Here is a 20,815-nt window from a genome sequence, read left to right as displayed (position 1 = left end):
TATTTCCTCCCTATTGTGTTAATGCCCCTTCAGATTATCAATAGAAGGAAAATCTTTAAGTATTGGTCTCAAGGCTTACATTCAGTAGCATAGCTGTTCAGTATCACATCCAGAGTGCTCTGTGTGTTAGATTTAGAGTGTTAGTAGTTTTGTAATGAGAAAATAACTCAATTTCTATGGAGTTTGTAAGGGAGAGTGTTTTGTAACTTGTAGCCAAAAACTTTTGCCTGATTCATTGCTTCCATTCCTGGAGAACACAACAGCTCAGTCTTAGCCTCAGACCAGCCTCCCTCACCCACATATAGAGTAGGGTGAGATTCCCTCACCCCAGTTCTCTATTTGAACAAGGAATACGCCTAAGTAGAAAAATTCTGCTACATTAAAGACATTTAATGCATCTACACAGATAGTCTTCACATATAATTTTACGCTATGCTTTAGAAATGACAGGACAGGATGTGAATCATTCAGTGGTCCCTCTAGGAAAATGCCAGGACGAGCAAAATTATTAGTCTCACCTTTGCCATGGCTGTACCATAGCCTGGGCTTCCAAGGGATCAGGGTAGGGGAAAGTGGAATTTCTTTTTAGTCTTTTTTTAGCCTGTAGGGAGATCTATTCCACCTCCAGGCTCTGTTAGTTTAACCTCCAAAGTTCTCCGAAGAGGGTTCAGAAGTCATAAATTTATGGAAGAAAAGAATTCTTCATCTGCATTGTTTGCTTTACTTGAAATACTCTCCTATTCTCTAACCTCCTAACCTTCCCTTTAGTCTCCCCTCTCAAAATTCTACCTGCCATCAAAAGCCCAAATCAAATGAAACTTTCTCAAAGAAGACCCAGATTTTCCCAGCCAAAAGTCATCTCCCTTTTCTCTGCACTCTCAAATACTTTGCATCACTTTTATGATAAATAGGACGTTCTATCCTGGACTTGTAGTTATTTGTATCTGTCTTATTCCCACAAGAAATTACAATCTCTTCAAATTCAAGATATATATCTTATTTATCTTCAAGCCCTCCCCACTGCCTAGATCAGTTCTTTGATAAATGTTTGTTGAATTGTTGAAATCCAAAGATTTGCGAAGTGGGATTATTTCTGTTGTCCCCTTGGGTCAAGTAAGAGATTTTTGTTTACATCGAGTTCCTGTTCTAGAGATTCTTTCTTTTACTAAGATTTACAACCTTTGCATTGACCTTAACCTTTTTTCCTTTCTTCTACCTCATATCCAATCACTTGCCAAGACTTATCTTCATATTATTTCTTACCATGTCAAGTTACTTCTAAGACTCTGCTCAAAGTCCATTCTTCTACATGAAGCCTTTCTTGATCCCTGTAAGTGCTAGGGTACCCCCAACCTAAATAACATTGTATTAATATTGTATACATCCTGAACATCTCTATACATGCACTTGCTGTTTCTGCTGATTGAATGCAGCCTCCTTGCTAGCAAGTAGTTTTCCTTTTATCTTTGTAGAATATTATATTGCATGGCACAAAGAAAGCACTGAAAACAGTGCAAGATTGATTGTTGACCTACATTCTCCTTCCTCCTCTCCTAGACACTGTCTTCTTTTATTCAATTAATAGAGATTTATTTATCTGGTATCTAAGTACCACAATGCTAGTTGCTGAGGCTTTCAAGACAAAAATGAAGTAGTCCATGTCCTCAGAAGCTTACATTATCATAATATCTCACATAGACTTTTTCAGTAGCCTAATTGCTTGGGGCTAGCTAGATGACTCAGTGTAATAGGTAGAGGAATGGACTTAGAATCAGGAATACTCTTTTTCATGAGTTCAAATGTGACATCACACTTATCAGCTGAATTAGCCTGGACAAGTCACTTAATCTTGCAATATTCTCACTTGTAAAATGAGCTGGGAAAGGAAAAGGAAAACCCACTCCAGTATCTTTGCCAAAAAAAACAAACAAACCCAAAAAACAAAAATAGGGGTCACAAAGACTAAACAACAACATTAACAACCGTGCTTTCAGTCTTTTCTTTCTTTTCCACTCACTTCTTTCAGAAGTGTCCAAATTAATATCATGGCCTAGAGGTCCTTAGCTTTCTCTGTAATCTTTATACAATCCAGTGAAGCCTATGGACCTTTCCTCAGACTCTATTTATATGAATAGGAAAAAAAAAGTATTACCAAAAGAAATCAATTATCTAGAAGTAAAGTTATCAAAAAATTTGTATTATGTTCATGGACACCAAGTTAAGAATTCCTTTTATAGAGATGCAAGTCTGAAAATTTGACTTCCTTACTCCAAAATCTTCATTGTCCCTAAGATAAATTCTTTATCATGTCTTTGAAATCTATATAGAATTTTGCTTTTACCTTGCTTTCTAGCTTTCTATCTCTACCTAACCATATGTGTTTGTGTGTATGTGTGCATATTTGTGTGGGTGTGTATATATATGCATATGCATAAAATATCTCCCTTCTCCAATAAAATGTAAACTTGTGGATTTCAAAGACTATGTCACATTTTAATGTTTTTATCCTTAAGCACCTAATAGTGCTTTGTACATTTTAGGTACCTAATAAATATTTGTTGAATTGAATTGAATTGAATTGAATTGAATTGTGCCAGATGTGGAGATTTAAGAAATTGGTATACCTTTTCTTACATTAATTTAGTAAACAATTTTGAACATTTTTTAGTGCTCAAGATCACTCATCAGTGTGACTATTATTTCCATATAGATTCATGCAAATTTCAATCCTCCACTTTTCGTAGTTAGTTCCACAAATTGTTTTGGTTTAAAAACAAAAAATCAGCTACTAGACAACCATCTATTATCTTATTCAAAGTTAACTAGCCAGTTGCTCACAAAGCAGATGTGCAGTCCATTACCAGAATGCAATTTGAAGTATTCCCATATCATTAAGATTTGACAGAGTTTTTGCTTTGTCATAATAGAATCCAAAGTTACTTTGCCAATGCTGGCAAAGCCATCAGATATATATATATATATATATATATATATATATATATAATATAAATTCCTATAAAACATTCATGGCATAATAGAAAGAGCATGAATTCCAGGGTCAGAGCACGTGGGTTCAGATTTTTCTTCTGACACAATTTTTGCAACCTTAAACAACTGACAATCCAAACTGACCTCAATTTTTTCATCTGCAAAATGAGGAATTTGAATTAGGTGGTATCTTAAGTCATTTCTATCTCTAGATCTATGATCCTAATGAATTAGAATATGATTATTTTTTTCTGAGAGTTAGAGAAATAGCCCCACCTTGTGTCATTAATTGAATCCCCAAAAGTGTGTTATTAAGAAAAACATCATTACAAGGAATAGTTTGTTTCATTGGAATGGAGTCAGAGGTGTCAGAGTGAGCAGTATTTAGCCAGTGGTGTAGGGAACAGGAGCCAGTGCTACCTGGGAAGGTAAACCAAAAGACATTACATTAGGATTCAGGACATGATGGTAGCTTATAGTTATAAGGTGTTAATGATGTTATTGCAAAGCAGTGTTGGTTAGGGCAATGTTATTCAGGATATGCCTGTATAAATAAAGTGTTAAGAGAAAGTTCCATGGAAGAGGGGGCATAGAAGCTGAAGCATGAAGGAAAGGTAGGGTTTTTAAAGGTGGCAAAGAGGAGATAAGGTGTTCAACAGAATATTTAACTGACATTTATTAAGTGTACTGTGCTAGGTGCTAATGAGTCTTAGACAGAAAAGTAATGGTCCCTTCAAGTAGTAGGTATGGTAAAGTAGAGAATGAAGGATGACTTCAAGGTTACAAACCAGGTTGCCAAGAGAATAATGGATTTAAAACTGGATAGTCTCAAAATTATCTAATCAGACATTCCCATTTTACAAATGAGGAAATGGGGACCAAAAAGAAGTTATTTATCCAGGGACATAGAGCTAGCAAATGGCAGAGATGGGATTCAAATCTAGATCATCTAACTCCAAATTAAACATTTTCCCCACTGTAATATGAAAAAGAGAAATGTGGAAGGAATCTGAGTTTAGCAAAAAAAGATTATGAATGTTCTTTTGGATTATTTTCAGGAAACAGTTATTAGGCACTTATTATGTTCCAGGAACTGTCAAATATGAGACATATTGAATATGAAATGCTTTTAGGTCCTCTAAAAGGATTTGTACAAGGGAAGAGATAGAGATAGTCAATAATGTGTCATGTTCAGGGAAAAGCAATAGCCCAATTCTAGTAGTGATGTTGCTTCAAAGATAGCCATTTTGAAACCATATCGAATCTCGAATACCAATTCAAAGAGTTTAGACTTTGTTTCGTAGGCAATGAGAAACATGTGAATGTTTTTGAACAATGAAGTGATGTGATCCATATCCAAGGAAGCTAAATTGATTAGATGCCCCAGATTTCAAGCGTGGGTGACCCAAAATGGTAATGCCATTCACAGAAATGGGAAAATTAGAAGAAACAAGTTTGGTTTTTTGTTTTTTTGTTTTTACTTTTATTGTTTTATTTTTTTATTTTATCTTTTCTTCCTGAGGCGGAGGTTAAGTGAGTTGTCCAGGGTCACACAGCTAGGAAGTGTTAAGTGTCTGAGACTAGATTTGAACTCGGGTCCTCCTGAATTCAGGGCTGGTGCTCTATCCACTGCGCCACCTAGCTGCCCCATTGTTTTATATTAAACATGATAGAAGTATATGTTAAATCCATGTTGCCATGTACAGTGATTTCCTGGTTCTGCTCATTAAACTTAGCATTAGTTCATGTAAGTCTCTCCAGACCTCTCTGAAATCATTCTGCTGATTGGAGAAACAAGTTTTTAGAAAAATGTTAATTTACTATTAAATGTATTTGTGTTTTAGATTTCAGTAGGATTCAAAGTGATAACAAATGTGATTAGATAGCTAGAAGTAGAGAAGTAACAGACAAAAGTCACAAAGTCCAGGTAGAAAACTATAACAATTGTGTAGTTATGGGATGTAAGAGCCTAAAATATTACAGGGTAAGGGTAATGGGCTTTAAGTTAAAGGAATAAATAGATTCAGGAGATGTTGGGAAAATTAGAGAAGGAGGGGAAGATAGATAAGGAATTTGAAGGAATCAAACATTACTCTGGAATTTTTAGGCTGGATGACAAGGAAGAAGATGCTTCCATCAAAAGCAAGAAGTTGAGGAAAGGGTCAGGCTTAAAAAGAAAGTACAATAAATTCCAAATTTTATATGCTGAATTTGAGGTACTGGTGAGATAGCTGGATTAGAAATGTCCAGCAATATTGAAAATATACCTAGAGTACCTAAATTAGAACTCAAGCCTTATATCCCTAGTCCATCACTATTTCTACCATAGCATACCACCTTTTGACACGCCTCATAGTTCCTTTTTCCCTGAATCCCAACTGGTTCAGGACCATAACTTATTTCCCATGGCAAGGTTCCCAGCTGTAGGCGGTAGGCCTGCTGCATCTCCAAGCCAATTTTGTATATTTTTAGGCATTTTAAAATTATCTGTAGTAATGTCAGTTTCTTTATGCAAATATGCAAGATTGACTCTGTTTTTAATTATTTTGTGAATTTGGAGGAAGAGTTTGAGTCTTCTAATAGGAAGCGACCTTGATATCTAGTCAAATTACCTGAATACGTCTTATATAATTTATTTTCTTTATATTTTGCTTTAAATGAACAATGTTCAGATTCAAATCACTTATGTATCATGTGCCCAGTTCCCAATCCCCAAACACACATACACAGATTGTACTGTTTAGAATTGTAGTGAAGCAGTCCAAGGAAAACAATCCGAAAATGAAAACATGTTTTCCTTTGTTCCTGTACACGAGTAGTAGACTCCAAAGTGCTGTTGATTTCCTCCTACTTTGATTTTTTTAATTAGTCTGGTCTACACTGTCATAATATGGTGGCTAAAACTGGCAGACTTTTCAGTTGCGGCCTCACATGTTGGTACATTTTTTTGGTCCCTACACAATTCCAGGTTCTTGTATGAAGAGAATAGGGTCAAAAACTACTTTTTAAAAATCAGTTTGTTCAGCATTAGTTAGATTCTGAATCACTGAAACTACACACACACACACACACACACACACACACACACTAACTGACACAACACAGATCAGAATTCTAGTTTATTAAGATTCAGTGGGAGATGTGCCAGGTCCAAAGAATGGGTCTAATTATTTGCCCAGGGCACTCCCTTTTTAGTGGATAGAACCACTTAGAAAATCAATTGACAGACCAGAAGGTCCTCAACTTAATAAAAAAAAAATCATAGCATATGTCTTTAGAGAAGAAAAAGATGAGGACGTAATAAAACCAAATGATTTTTCAAGATCAGAGAAGTATGCCTTTGTAGAAAGGAAAATTCTGTAGAGAAGTAAGGAGTAAATATAAAGAACAATTTTCCAAAAGATACTAGAGGGGGTAGAATGCAGGTCAAAGAGTTTAGAGCTAGAAGGGGCCTTAAATATCACTGGCTCATTATAGAGATGAGGAAATTTGGAGTTCCCAAAATTAAGATAGGAGAACTGGGATTCAAACCCAAGTCTTCTGACCCCAAATGTACTCTTCTCATGACATCAAGATAGAGAGGAATCCTTGCAGAGAAGGAAGGAAAGAAACAAATATTTATTAAGTCTCTACTATATGGTAGGCAATGCGCTAAGTGCTGGCGATACAAAAAGAGATAGATGCTATTATTATCTCCATTTTTTCAGTTAAGAAAACTGAGCAGGCAGGTTAAGGTACTTACTCAGGTTTACATGGCTAGTATTGTCTATGGGCAGATTTGAATTCAGGTTTTCCTGACTCCATGCCCAGTCCTCCCTCCACCTAGCTGTCTTTGTAATCCTGCTTTTAGAACTTGTCTGGAAAACTGAAAAAATCAGAAAGGCCTAGAATAAGAGTAAGTGGCAGCATTGCCGTTTATGAGTACAAAAGTTTGTCTTTTTATTTTCATGGGCTAAATTTCATATTCTATGTGTAATAGCCCTATTGGTATATTTCAGCACCCTATTTGATTACCCTTAACCTTTAAGTTATTTAGTTTGCAGTTCATGATGTACCTCATTTTTATTTCTGACAGTCTTGAATCAGTTTATACTCCTGCAATTTGGTTTCTCTTTCTGAGATCCAATTGAAATTTTTATACATAATATTCATATAGGGAATGATGGTATGGAAAAGATTAATAATAAATTTAAAGCCAAGATATGTGAAAAGCTAAGAAGAGAACACCTAGCTGTTTTCTTAATTGTGCTGACCCTCTGGACCAAGGATTATGTCCTGGGACTCTTAACTCTTTCAATTCTGGAATTCTGTCCCTGATTGTTGGGTGTTTTACATGGTACCCTATATCTCTCTAGTCCTTTGAAACTATTCTTAATTTCCTGTTTGGCCATCTTCTTGCCTACATGCTCAATATGCCTGCTCTACCCTCTTACTCCTACTTTCCAGCTCTGGAATCATACCATTGCTGTTGGAAATGGAACATCAGTCTATGTAACTTTCCAAGCCAAAACCCTTCTTGGATCACCATTTTTCCATATGTTTCTATATATTTCTCCTATTAGAATGTATGCTTCTTGAATGTAGGAATTGTTTAGAGATTGAATTTATATATCCATATCCATTGAATATATATATATATATATATATATACATATATATCCATTCATACATAAATACATCTATTTATATATGTATGTGTATACATACATACATACATATATATACATCTATTTATATATGTATGTGTATACATACATACATACATACACACACACATATATATATCACCATGCTTATTAGCACATAGTTAACACTTATAAATGCTTTTATATTCATTTTTTATTCATTTACCAAATCTAAGCATATTATATCCCAAAGTATTGATGAAACTAATGGTATGATTTTGAACCATTATCAGTGATCTCTGACAAAATGAGAATGGGAAAGATATTTAAGATGGGTGCATTTTATCTGACCTCTAAAAACTGGGAAGAAAGTGAATTTTTTTATTCTACAGTTTGGGAAACTTGACCTCAAATCCTATGAAATTTCTAGTATATTATTAAAGGTCTTTTGGAAAGAAAAATGTTGAACACTAAAAGTAAGATTAAGATCATTAGTCAGGCTATTCTCATTTTCTCTTCCCTTTTTTGCCTTTTTATTTTCTTTTCTTATAAGATTACTGCTCTGGGAAATCAGGAGATGCTACACACATACTGTGACTAGAGTATAGCAAATCATTTGAAAAAAATGATTTATGGTATCCTTGTGAACAAATTAGATGCTCATTTTGTTATATAGTTAGCTATTTTTGGAACTTTTGAATAACCAGAACTTTTGAGTAATGTGTGAATAATGACTCAGTGTTAAAATTGAAGGACATCTCAACTTGGAGGGAATATCCCAGGGAGTTCTCCTTGACCTATAGGTGCAATTTGGTAGAGTAAATAATGCTCAGTGAATGGATCAGAAAGATGTATGTTCAGAATTCACTCTTGACACTATCTTGCTGTCTGATGATAGGCAATTCACTTAATATCTGTAAGCCTCAGTTTCCTCAAAAATAAAATGATAATGACAATGTGTGTAGTACCTACCTCATTAGGTTGTTGTGATTCTAAAATGAAAAAAAAATGGATGTTAAGTACTTTTTAAACTTTAAAATCCTACATTAATGTTAGTTATTGTTCAGTATATTATCTTTGATTTAGATGAAGTTATAAATGGCATGCTAATCTTTTTAAAATATCTTAAAATTCAGTCTTATTTTATTTTTGGTTTCAACTGTTTCCCCTCCTCAGCCACACTTTTAAAACAAAATATTTAGTCATGAAAAACAAATTTCTACATTAGTGAGAGAGAGAGAGAGAGAAAGAGAGAGAGAGAGAGAGAGAGAGAGAGAGAGAGAGAGAGAGAGAGAGAGAGAGAGGGAGAGAGAGAGAAAATACATTTTCACTGTACTCTGTCAGCTCTTTAGTCTTTCTCTGTATATGGATGACATGTTTTATCATGAATCCTTTGGAATTATAATGGGTTATTGTGTTGATCAAAGTTACTAAATCTTTCAAAGTTGATTTTTACAATACGGTTATTACCTATTTTCTTACATCCCTTCAGCATAGTCTATCCAATATGTATGAGGTGGTACTTCAGAGTACTTTTAATTTCATTTCTCTATTTATTAGTGATTTGGAACATTTTCCCCTCATATGGCTATTGATGGATTTAACTTTATCTTCTGAAGTGCTTGTTTACATTTTTCTGACTTTTTCAGTTAAGGAATGTCTTACAAATTTGACTCAGCTTTCTATAAAATTTAGAAATGAGACCTTTAACAGAGAAACTTGTAGCAAATAATTTTCCTTTCCTTTCCTCCTAATTTTAGCTACATTGAGTTTGCTTATGTATTTTGATTGTTGTGGGATTGACTGAATATGGGGAAAGTGGAGAATGAAAGAATGTAATAATTGAGGGTAACTCAAGACAGTGAAACAGGGCGTTTAGAAGATGAAGATACCTTCAACAGAAATTGAAAAGTTAGGAATAGAATTGGTTGAGGAAAAAATAGTGTATTTTCTTTTTGACATATCTAATTTAAAATACATGTTGGATGTCTAGATAAAGACACCTAGTAGACAGTTGGTAATATGGGACTGCAACTCAAGAGAAAGATGAGGACTGGATATGTAGATTTAGGAGTTATCTGTATACAGATAATAAGTGAACATAAGGGAAGTGATAAGGTCATCAAGATAAAATATAAAAAGGAAAGAGCTCTGTACCTAGGATTTCAAATAATGGTATAAAATAAAAACTAAGATCATAGGATCATAGATCTAGAGCTAAGCAGGAACATTCTGCTTATATCACTTAATATTCTCATTTACATGTGAATACATTGAAGTTCATTAAGGTTAAATGATATTATATACAAGGTCACATAGCTAGAAAAGGCCAATGTTCAAATCTCATTCCTCTGACTTCAAAAATCCAACATTCTTTCCACTGCCCCCTGAAGCAATCTATATGTGAGTTAAGTCTGTATATAAGTAGAAAAATCCAAGTTGCATAAGGAAAAATATTCTGTGATACTTTATCTGTTGCCATGTGTCTAATATTGGGATTTCATGGATTTGAGTAGTATGTCATATACAAATATTAATTGCATCTTTGAATTTAATTTCAAATACATGAAGTACTCAATATGCAGAGCACCACACTACATACTAGAGAAGTCACCAAAATGAGAGTTCATATGACAAGGACTAAATGTCATCGTTCCTTTGTCTTTATTAATATTCATTAAGCTATATGGTATTATTAGCTTAAAGAATTAAGTGCTAGACAGCTTGAAGAAGTAACATTACATTCAGCACCTTAGACAGATGCTTTCAGAAAAGTATTTTTCTGTTACCTCCAACTTTCATATAGAACATAATTATTTCTCATATCTTAATTTTCCTTTGACTTTGATTTTCCATATTCTTTATTGATTGAAGAAAGTAGACAACCCTAAAATAATAATAACCACTTATTTTGGATATTGTAACATCATAATGTAATAATTTCAGCTGATTCCCCTAGACAGTTATAGGAATTAATCTCTTTTATTAAAGATCCCAAAGTTATATTTGGAGGTTTTATTTTCTTTTTTATATTATTTTGATGGCTCAGTTCTGGAAGATGTTATATAGATGTTGTTATATTCTTTTACTAAAACAGATCATAGAATAATTGACATAAATTAGACTTTGACTGCCAACTTATCTTGATACAAAGCTTCTTCACATAATTGATGACCATAGAGTGTATCATTGAAACAAGTAGTTTTCATTTATAACCATGGTAATGTTTGTAATGTAGTTTTCTTACAAATTAATTTTAATATTAAAAAAAATCGAGAGAGAATTTACCCTTTTTCTATTCCTACTGAATAGTTTAGAATTGGAACTTGGTCATTTAAACATTGAGAAGAATAAGGAAAACATTTTTTGAATATTGATGCAGAAATACTTTATTAAAACATAATCATTATAACTTTTTCATGAAAATCATAGGCGGCATCACACTGTAAATTTTTTTGTAGTTCAGACTTATAAAGATTTGTCTTGACCAAAGGAAGTCAACTAATAAAAGAAAAAAAGGATAACATCATAAACAAAATATTTCAGAGACCTAACCATGTCTACTACAGCTTTGTCTTCCCTCTGACTTTGATGTTGCTGTTGGCAGGCAATAGGATGTGATCGACAGCTTGGGAGCAATGCCAAGGAAGACAACTGTGGCGTCTGTGCAGGAGATGGATCAACATGCAGACTTGTGAGGGGACAGTCTAAGTCCCATGTTTCTCCTGAAAAAAGTAGGTTTTTAAATTATAGCAGTATGTTCTTTGCTAAGAATATGCCTTTTTTGTGTTGCATGCTTACCGAACACCAATGGGTTCAGTCCTTTTTAAGATACTTCATAAAATATTTATACTAGATGGAGATACTTGAATTTCAAGAAAGCTATCCTACCCTGGGACATAAAGAAGAAAGAGTTCAAAATATGCATGCTATTATTGGTGATAAACTTATTTTGCCTCTTTAAACATAGTGTTCTGTATCTTATTTGACAGGAAATCTTTTTTTGTGCTCTAATTTTGTTGCATAGTTTTATAGCCACATCTTTTAGAAATTGGTTCGCACAAATAAGTTGAATGTCCTTTAAATTATATGGATAATTTGGCAAGTGATTTGTTTTATTTAAAATTACTAAGTCTTGCCCTCATAGCTCAAAACAGCAAACTTCCCTAGAAAGAGCAAACTAGTGTTTGGGGTTTATCCCATGCCCAGCTGTGGCATCCACTGAGCTGCCTGTCTGACATCTGTGAGAGACTCAGAGACTGCCTCACAGAGTCATTCAGGTTCTACTGGAGTTGGGATGAATAGAAAAAGGCTCTCTGTGGTTTAACAGTGCTTATAATGCCCTGGGCAGTAGGAGATGACAGTAGAGGTAAAACATGTGGGTTGCAGTCTGTGTCATTCCTCCTGCCTGCCTAGCCTAAAAGGCAACACATTTTGAAAAAGACTCCCCAAAGACTTGTGTTAGACATAATCTGGTAGCCAGGGTGTTTTGTATTCATCTCATGCCATAGGTCTTGATGTATATAAGATTTGAATATTAACATGGCTTGCACAAAGTATGTCTCCCTTTTGGATTACACTTTTTTTTTCTCTTTTTTCCTTTCCTTTTCTTTTCTTTTTTCTTTTCTTTTTTTTTTCTCTGCGGCAATTGGGATTAAGTGACTTGCCCAGGGTCACACAGGCAGGAAGTGTTAACTGTCTGAGGCTAGATTTGAACTCAGGTCCTCCTGACTAAGGGCTGGGGCTCTGCCCTGTAGATACATTTCTTAACATTTTTTTTTTAAACTTTAGGGTTGAAAAAAAAGAAACTTCAGCATGTGATAACGTAAATCAGTTTTGAGAGCTGTGGGCCAAAACAAAAGCCCTGCTATTTTACAGTGACTTTCTTTATATGTTGCCATTTCCTATGTATACAAGGTATACAAAAATCATATTTAATGAAGCATTAAGGTATATTTTCATGGAACTGAAGATTTATTTAGGATATAGCAAATATTAGAAGGGCATTGTTTTGTATATGCCAATACACATGTGTTGAAAGTAACCTTTCCCCATCCCACCAGCTTGTACTGCCTTTCCTTACACCTTAAAAAACCATATTTTGCACATTTTTGAATGAGAAGCAGCAAATCATAGTGAAAAACTGCTTTCATATTCTGACTGTGCTATAAAGTAGTATGGTCTTGTGGATAGAGAGTCAGCTTCAGAGCCAAGACCTGACCTCAGGCCTTACTTGTAACATATTTTGCCTAAGTATCCCTGAAAAAAATCACTTAGCTTCTCAGTACTCTATGGCAGAGGTGTCAAACATGTGGCCAGCAGAATACATGCAGCCCACAACATTCTTCAGTGTGACCCAAATCAGATTAAAATGAAATTGGATGGACTTGTGATGGAGAGAGCATGTACCCAGAGAGGGCACTGTGGGGACTGAGTGTGGATCCCAACATAGTATTTTCACTCTTTTTGTTGTTGTTTCCTTGCATTTTGTTTTCTTTCTCATTTTTTCTTTTTTTGATCTGATTTTTCTTGTGAATTATGATAATTGTGGAAATATGTATAGAAGAATTCTTCAAACGTTTAACATATATTGGATTGCTTACTACCTAGGGGATGGAGTAAAAAGGGAAGTGAAAAAAATTTGGACCACAAGGTTGCAAAGGCGAATGTTGAAAATTATATATGTATATATTTTTTAATTATAGCTTTTTATGTACAAAATATATGCATGGGTAATTTTTCAACATTGACCCTTGCAAAAACCTCTGTTTCAACTTTTCCCCTCCTTCCCTCTCCCCTAAATGGCAGGTAGTCCCATACATGTTAAAGATGTTAAAGTATATGTTAAATACAATATATGTATACATATTTATACATTTATCTTGTTGCACAAGAAAGATTGGATTTAGAAAGAAGGTAAAAATAACCTGAGAAGAAAAAACAAAAATTATGCATATGTTTTGAAAATAAAAAGCTTTAATTAAAAATAAAATATCATTGAAAAATATTTAATAAAATAAATAAAAATATAATAGAGAATAAATAATATGGACATGTGATTTTCCAAGTCATTGTGTGGCCATCAGGGATATAGATTTATTAATCCTCCTTTCTATGTGAGTTTAACAGAAGTGCTTTAGGCAACTCTCTAAGTTTTCAAGTTTTAAGGAGATGCCAAATTACATTGGAAGGAATTTGTTCATCAGAGTGCCCTGTATTAATAAAATCCCAAGTCCAGCCCCTATCCCTCTATTTTGAATATATTTATATACATGGTATCTCTCTAAATAGCATGTAAGATTCTCTCAAGGATGAAGTTTCCTCTTTGTCTTTTGACTGCTAGAGTTTAGCAAATACTGATACAGGATTTGACTACAGTTAGTGTTTAATAATCTGCATAGTAGATATTTGATTAAAAAAATTTCGGTAGTTTAGATTACTTGGTAAATTCCTCACAATACATTTGGAAGATTAATTTGAATACAGTTTTCTGTGCAGCTGTTGAAAAGCTTCCCTAGACCTTAGGAAAGATCAAGTCCAACTCTCTCATAAAGGTTCAACCTTCTTTTGTTTTTTTGTTTTTTGTTTTTTTTAAATTAATTTTTATAATTATAATTTTTTTGACAGTATATATGCATGAGTAATTTTTTTTAAATAACATTATCCCTTGTATTCATTTTTCCAATTTTCCCCCTCTAGGGGCAGCTAGGTGGTGCAATGGATAGAGCACCAGCCTTGAATTCAGGAGGACCCAAGTTCAAATGTAGTCTCAGACACTTAACACTTCCTAGCTGTGTGACCCTGGGCAAGTCACTTAACCCCAGCCTCAAAAAAAAAAAAAAAATAGAAATACCAAATTTTCCCCTCCCTCCCTCTATTCCCTCCCCTAGATGACAGGCAATCTCATACATCTTACATGTGTTACAGTATAACCTAGATACAATATATGTGTAAATCCAATTTTCTTGTTGCACGTTAAGTATTGGATTCCGAAGGTGTAAGTAACCTGGGTAGATAGACAGTAGTGCTAACAGTTTACATTCACTTCCCAGTGTTTCTTCTCTGGGTGTAGCTACCTCTGTCCATCATTAATCAACTGGAAGTGAGTTGGATCTTCTTTATGTTGAAGATATCCAATTCCATCAGAATACATCCTCATACAGTATCATTGTTGAAGTGTATAGTGATCTTCTGGTTCTGCTCATTTCACTCAATATCAGTTGATGTAAATCTCTCCAAGCCTCTCTGTGTTCATCTTGCTGGTCATTTCTTACAGAACATTCATATACCATAATTTACCCAACCATTCTCCAATTGATGGACATCCATTCATCTTCCAGTTTCTAGCCACTACAAAAAGAGCTGCCACAAACATTTTGGCACATACAGGTCCCTTTCCCCTGCTCAGTATTTCTTTGGGATATAAGCCCAGTAGCAGCAATGCTGGATCAAAGGGTATGCACAGTTTGATAGCTTTTTGAGCATAGTTCCAGATTGCTCTCCAGAATGGCTGGATTCTTTCACAACTCCACCAACAATGTATCAGTGTCCCAGTTTTCCCACATCCCCTCCAACATTCATCATTATTTGTTCCTGTCATCTTAGCCAATCTGACAGGTGTGTAGTGATATCTCAGAGTTGTCTTAATTTGCATTTCTCTGATCAGTAGTGATTTGGAACACTCTTTCATATGAGTGGATATAATTTCGATTTCTTCATCTGAGAATTGTCTGTTCATATCCTTTGACCATTTATCAATTGGAGAATGGTTTGATTTCTTATAAATTAGGGTCAGTTCTCTATATATTTTGGAAATGAGACCTTCATCAGAACCTTTAACTGTAAAAATATTTTCCCAATTTGTTACTTCCCTTCTAATCTTGTTTGCATTAGTTTTGTTTGTACAAAAGCTTTTTAGTTTGATGTAATCAAAATCTTCTATTTTGTGATCAATAATGATCTCTAATTCTCCTCTGGTCATAAATTCCTTCCTCCTCCACAGGTCTGATAGGTAGACTATTCTCTGTTCCTCTAATCTATTTATGATCTCATTCTTTATGCCTAAATCATGGGCACATTTTGATCTTATCTTGGTATATGGCAATCTTCTTTTGTGACAGAAGGAACTAAAAGCTATAGAGATGAAGAGATTTGTTGAACCAAAACAGTCAGGGAGGTCAGCGTATTCAGATGAGTCCTCTTCCTTTGGGATAAATAGGCAAGTAGATTAGGATCATAGTAGATAGGATCATAGCAGTAGAAAGGACCTCAGAGGCAATGTAGACCAATACCAACATTTTACAGATGAGGAAACTAAATAACCCACAAGTATTAAGTATCAGAGTCCAGATTTTAACCCCCAAATACTGAAATGCTTCTCCTACCACCTCTGCCCTGACTACTGACCTCCATGGCTTCCTTTAATTCCCAACTAAATTTTCAACTTCTACAAGAATCCCTCCTTAGCTCCTCTTAATTAAAATGCCTTCCTTTAATTATTTTCTGTTTATTCTGTATAGTTTTATTTGTATATATTTGCTATATTATAAGATTCCCATCAATCCCATTAGATTGTAACACCTTGAGGGCTCATTTTGTATTCCCAGCATTTAGCACAGTGTCTAGCATATAATAGTCAAATATTAAATATTTATTGATTAATTTATTAAGAAGATATCTATAATTACTATTTTTAATTTCCTCAATATATGGGAAGTGAACTACACATATCTTGAGGATATCTTTGAAAATATAGGAAAGGAAAATAGAATCTATATAAATAATATTTTACTGTAAGTTACATTTTCATAAAGTTCAGTGCTTAAAACAGTTCTTGGCACATAATAATTGTTTCATAAATGCTTATTGACTGATGAAGGGATAGAGAATACAGATTTCTACCATTTTATTGGGTTTTGATTATAAGAAAATAATGTGACTTGTAGGAAAATTCAGCCATGGAAAATCTCCTCCAAAAAGATATCTCCCAAGAATACTTTAAGACTATGCAGGATTCCATGAATGATAACTGCAAATATTAACTTCAGCAGCTGTTTATTAATATCAAGTAAGTCATAGCACATGTAAATTTATGTAGAATATCTATGCCAGAATCCATATCCATAAAAATGAACTTTATTCTTCGGTTCTGCTTCCAAATGCTCTTTTTTCATGGCTAACATTATGCTGTTTTACTCCTAAATGAGAACAATAATCTCTCCAAATTATTTTGGCCTATTTGTCCACACAAGTAAAAACAAATATATGAACAATGTTTTACAGACTATATGTTCTATGTGTCCAGTTGGATGGATAACCCATTAGGCTTCATTCCTTGAGAAGACAATGCTGATGAATAATGAATGAACAAATGAATCCCCAAAATTTAGTAGGGGAAAAGAACAAGCTGGATTTTACTTGGGAAGTGGAACTTTCAGCCATCGCAAAGCCATTTCTTAAAAAGCTACCTTTTACACTAAAATTCTTCTCCTGATGATGATGTCTGCCAGTCACAGACTGTAACTATCTCTCAGTTACCATAATTACTGGTAATCTCAGAGTCAAGGGGGAGAACATGATGGATGTAAATAGTCTGAGGCATATTACCAATGATCACTTGCACACAAAGAAATTATATAAAAGATATCTAGAAGAAGTGATTAGAAAAGAAGGTAAGCTTCTCATATAGAAAAAGTGAGGGATAAAAAAAGATAGACAGTCCAAATATTGCTTTGGTCCTTATGTGATTTTAAAAAACCTGGTGAAGGCTTCCATAATGTTGGCTGGACATGGATAAGAGTAAGAACCTACACCAAAAAGATCATTAATCCCATTGATATAATTAAGTATTCAAATACATAAGATATTTATAATTTCCTCAGCATGAAGAGCTCCTACTGTAGGAGCTTCCTCCACTAACAGAGATTGCAGCTTTTCTATTACATAGTAGATATGTGATCTAGGGAGTTCCCCAGAGTCACTAAATTGCTTAATAGGTTCATACATCTAGGTAATGGTCAGAAGCAGCATTTGAACCCAAATCTTTCAGACTTTAAGCTCCAAACACTATCCACCATGTCATTAAGCCTCTTTTTACTGCTAAATAAAATTTAATCAAGCATTCCCATATTATTTGACATGAAGCTTTTCCAGTTTTTTGCTCTCAAAAATAAAACTTTTATTAATGCTTATTCCCCTCTTCTAATACATTCTTTGGATGTAGTCCTGGTATTAGGATAACTAGGTTAATAAATATGAGCAGTTTTGTAATTCTTATTGGATATTACCCAATTATTTCCCCAAAAGATTGTACCAGGTCATAGTTCCAACAGTGCAACAGTATTTACTTGTTGCCCTACAACCCTGCCATCATTCAATTTTATTGTTTTTAATTAACTTAGGAATGGGCCTATCTTATACATTTTACTAGTAGAAACTCTGCACATTCCTCAAGGCCCACCTCAAATATCTCTTTCATAATTGCACTAGCCAGAAGAGATTGCTCCCTCTGATAAATTTCCATTTCTCCTTTTTTGGAACTTCTATCATATGCCTTGATCCCCTTAGTTGTATTTTTATGTAAACATGTTTTATATCTTTCTATAAATATTTCTATACTTTCAACAGATTATCATCTCCTTAATTGGCTAGGGACAAACGACTTTGTATATCTATCAACACCTCAAATAGTGACTTTTCATATATTAGGAATTCAGTCAATGTTTGTTAAATTGAATTAAGGCCATGTGAACCCCTCACTGTGGTGGGCCTTCGGCAGTGGTTCCCTTTTGGCTAGTGAATAAAGGGGCTCTGTGTGGAAACCCTAATGAATCTGCTGTCTTCATTAGCACCAAAGTTCATGCCTACAGCATTGATCATGCTGGAGACGTTGACTGTGTTAGGCTTGGCCCTAATTTTTGGCCTCTAGTCTCAGGAGATTTCCAATCTAAAGGAAAAGTTGAGGATTTCAGTCATCTGAGCTCTCTGCATTTTTCACAGTAGCAGGCTAACCTCCAAAGACTTGGTAAGACCCATAAAGTTGATTTTCCTTTGATAGGGTCTATGGGGCTTAATGTGAGATGCTTAAAAATGGAGCTTTTTGCTTAGTCTAGACTTGTGATTTTCTCAGAGAAAAGATCTTTCCAGTGTGGAAATTTCTTCCATCAGATCTTATGACTCCTCTGTAAATAGCAGTTTTAGAGAGTTGTTTAAGGCACTTAGAAGCTAAGTGACTGGTCTATGGCCACATAGCTAATATGTGAAAAGAAGAACTTGAATGTCAAATTTCTTAACTCCAAAGCCTGGCCACTCTCCACTGTACAATGCTACTTGTCAGAATATACCTACCCCCATCTAGTGTTGCCACTTTGTTTAGAAGATATATCCTTTATTTAAAATAAAACACCAAAATATAGATCTATGCTTCAAGAGAGATGATCTGTTTATCTGTTTAGGAGCTATTCGCTCATCATTCTATTAAAAATCTCATAGAAATGCACCTAGTATAGTCCCTCTTATGGGCTCATAATTAATTGTAAATCAAGGAGATCTGGGTTCAAATCCTACTATTTTTCAGTTTTATGACATTGGCAAGTCACTTAATCTCTGTGTGTCTCAGTTGACACCTTAGGATTTCATAAATAAACCTGCATTGGTGGAGGAAGTTCTCACACTAGTGGAGACTCCCACAAGGAGTTTGTTACAATGATGAAAGCACAAGATCTCCTATTTACATGGGTACACAGTTATAGGAAGGGAGAAATAACACTACCCCCAACTAAGATGTAAGCTTCTGCAGGGCAGGGGTCTTTTCCTCTTTGTACCCATTATGTAGCCTGGTACCTTGCATAGAGTAAATTTTGTTTGGTTGTTTGTTTCATTCTTGGATTTTTGTTTGTTTGATTTCTTAGAGACTAGTCTTGCTTGGATATACCATAAACTAGGTGTGTCTGGTCTTAAAGAAGTCCCTTGTCTTTTAGTCTCTGAAAGAATTTAGGTTGAATGATCTTTCTGATATAAAATGGTATTACTTTGAGAAGATGTAATTTCTCTTTGACTAGGCATAATTATGGCAACACACAAAAATAATCTTTAATATGTGTGTGTGTGTGTGTGTGTGTGTGTGTGTGTGTGTGTGTGTGTGTGTGTGTAGAGACAATCCTAATGTATTATGGCTTTAGATCCAAGTAAGAGAGAAAAGAGATTTGTTTGAGTCATTTGCAAAAGAGAAATGCACAGCCCTGTGTGCCTCTCTCAGCCCAGGATTAACTACTGAGTCAGTAAGAGTAGCTTCACATGAATAACTCTGGCCTTTTCTTGACTGAGCATGTGAAGATTCTATGTCTCCTTTCTTTCTTTCCCCCCTCTCTGTGTCTTTGTCTCTCATTCTAACTCAGTTTTTCTCTGTGGTTCAAAGGCTCTTTCCCTTTATCTCTCTGTGTTTCTGTCTCTGTGTTTCCTTGGATCTCTTTGTCTTTCTCTACCTTTTGTCTTTTTATTTCTCTCATCTCTTTCTCTTTGTCATTATTTTTGTATATCTGTTTTTCTATTTCTTTTTCCATCTCTGTTTCTGTCTCTGTTTTCCTCTGTCTCTGTGTGTGTCTCTGTCTCTCTCTTTCTCTGTCCCTGTCTCTCTCTGTTTCTCTTTCTGTCTCTGTCTCTTTTTCTCTGTCTGTCTCTGTCTCTGTCTCTAACTCTATTTCTCTCTGTCTCTCTGTCTCTCTCTCTCCCCTTTCTCTTTTCAAGATTTCTCATGAGGCTAGGAAGAGATTTCTCTTACTAGGAACTATGATGACTGCTCATTCATAGAAGCTAGCTCGTGTTCTAAGTGAGCTTGAAACTGGACCACAGGCTACCTCATCTGATTATGTTCCTTTCCCTCAGCATAAGAGATCAAATAATAATTCAGAATTGGACATTTCTGACTTTGGAAGAATCCCTGTGAATTAAATTTTAGATCTTCTGGCTCCTTTGATTAGTACCAGCTTCTCTGTGGGACGTTCTCCATGCAGTTGATCAGATATCATTTTAAGAGCTTATTATGTGCCAGACTCTGTGCTAAATTCTGGGGGTACAAAAATAGGCACACACACACACACACACACACACACACACACACACATCCAAGTCCCTGCTCTCAGAGAGTTAACAATGAGGAAAACACTATTCCAATAACTACATATAAAATAAATTGAGAGTAATCT

The 20,815-nt window shown here is 34.7% G+C and overlaps 1 protein-coding gene across 8 annotated transcripts in view; it reads left to right on the top strand.

Moving 5' to 3' along the window:
* The window catches only part of ADAMTSL3 (ADAMTS like 3), a 553,717-nt gene that overhangs the window by 318,147 nt on the left and 214,755 nt on the right, over positions 1-20,815 (top strand). For all 8 annotated transcript variants that reach the window (XM_074295268.1, XM_074295270.1, XM_074295266.1 and 5 more), the window contains exon 7: positions 11,221-11,348. In XM_074295268.1, the coding sequence (XP_074151369.1) occupies positions 11,221-11,348 (128 nt within the window). The remainder of the gene's footprint in view (positions 1-11,220; positions 11,349-20,815) is intronic.

Source organism: Sminthopsis crassicaudata, chromosome 2 (genome assembly GCF_048593235.1).
Source record: "Sminthopsis crassicaudata isolate SCR6 chromosome 2, ASM4859323v1, whole genome shotgun sequence".
In the NCBI taxonomy this organism is placed as follows: Eukaryota; Metazoa; Chordata; class Mammalia; order Dasyuromorphia; family Dasyuridae; genus Sminthopsis; species Sminthopsis crassicaudata.
This window is presented reverse-complemented; position numbering and strand designations above follow the sequence as displayed.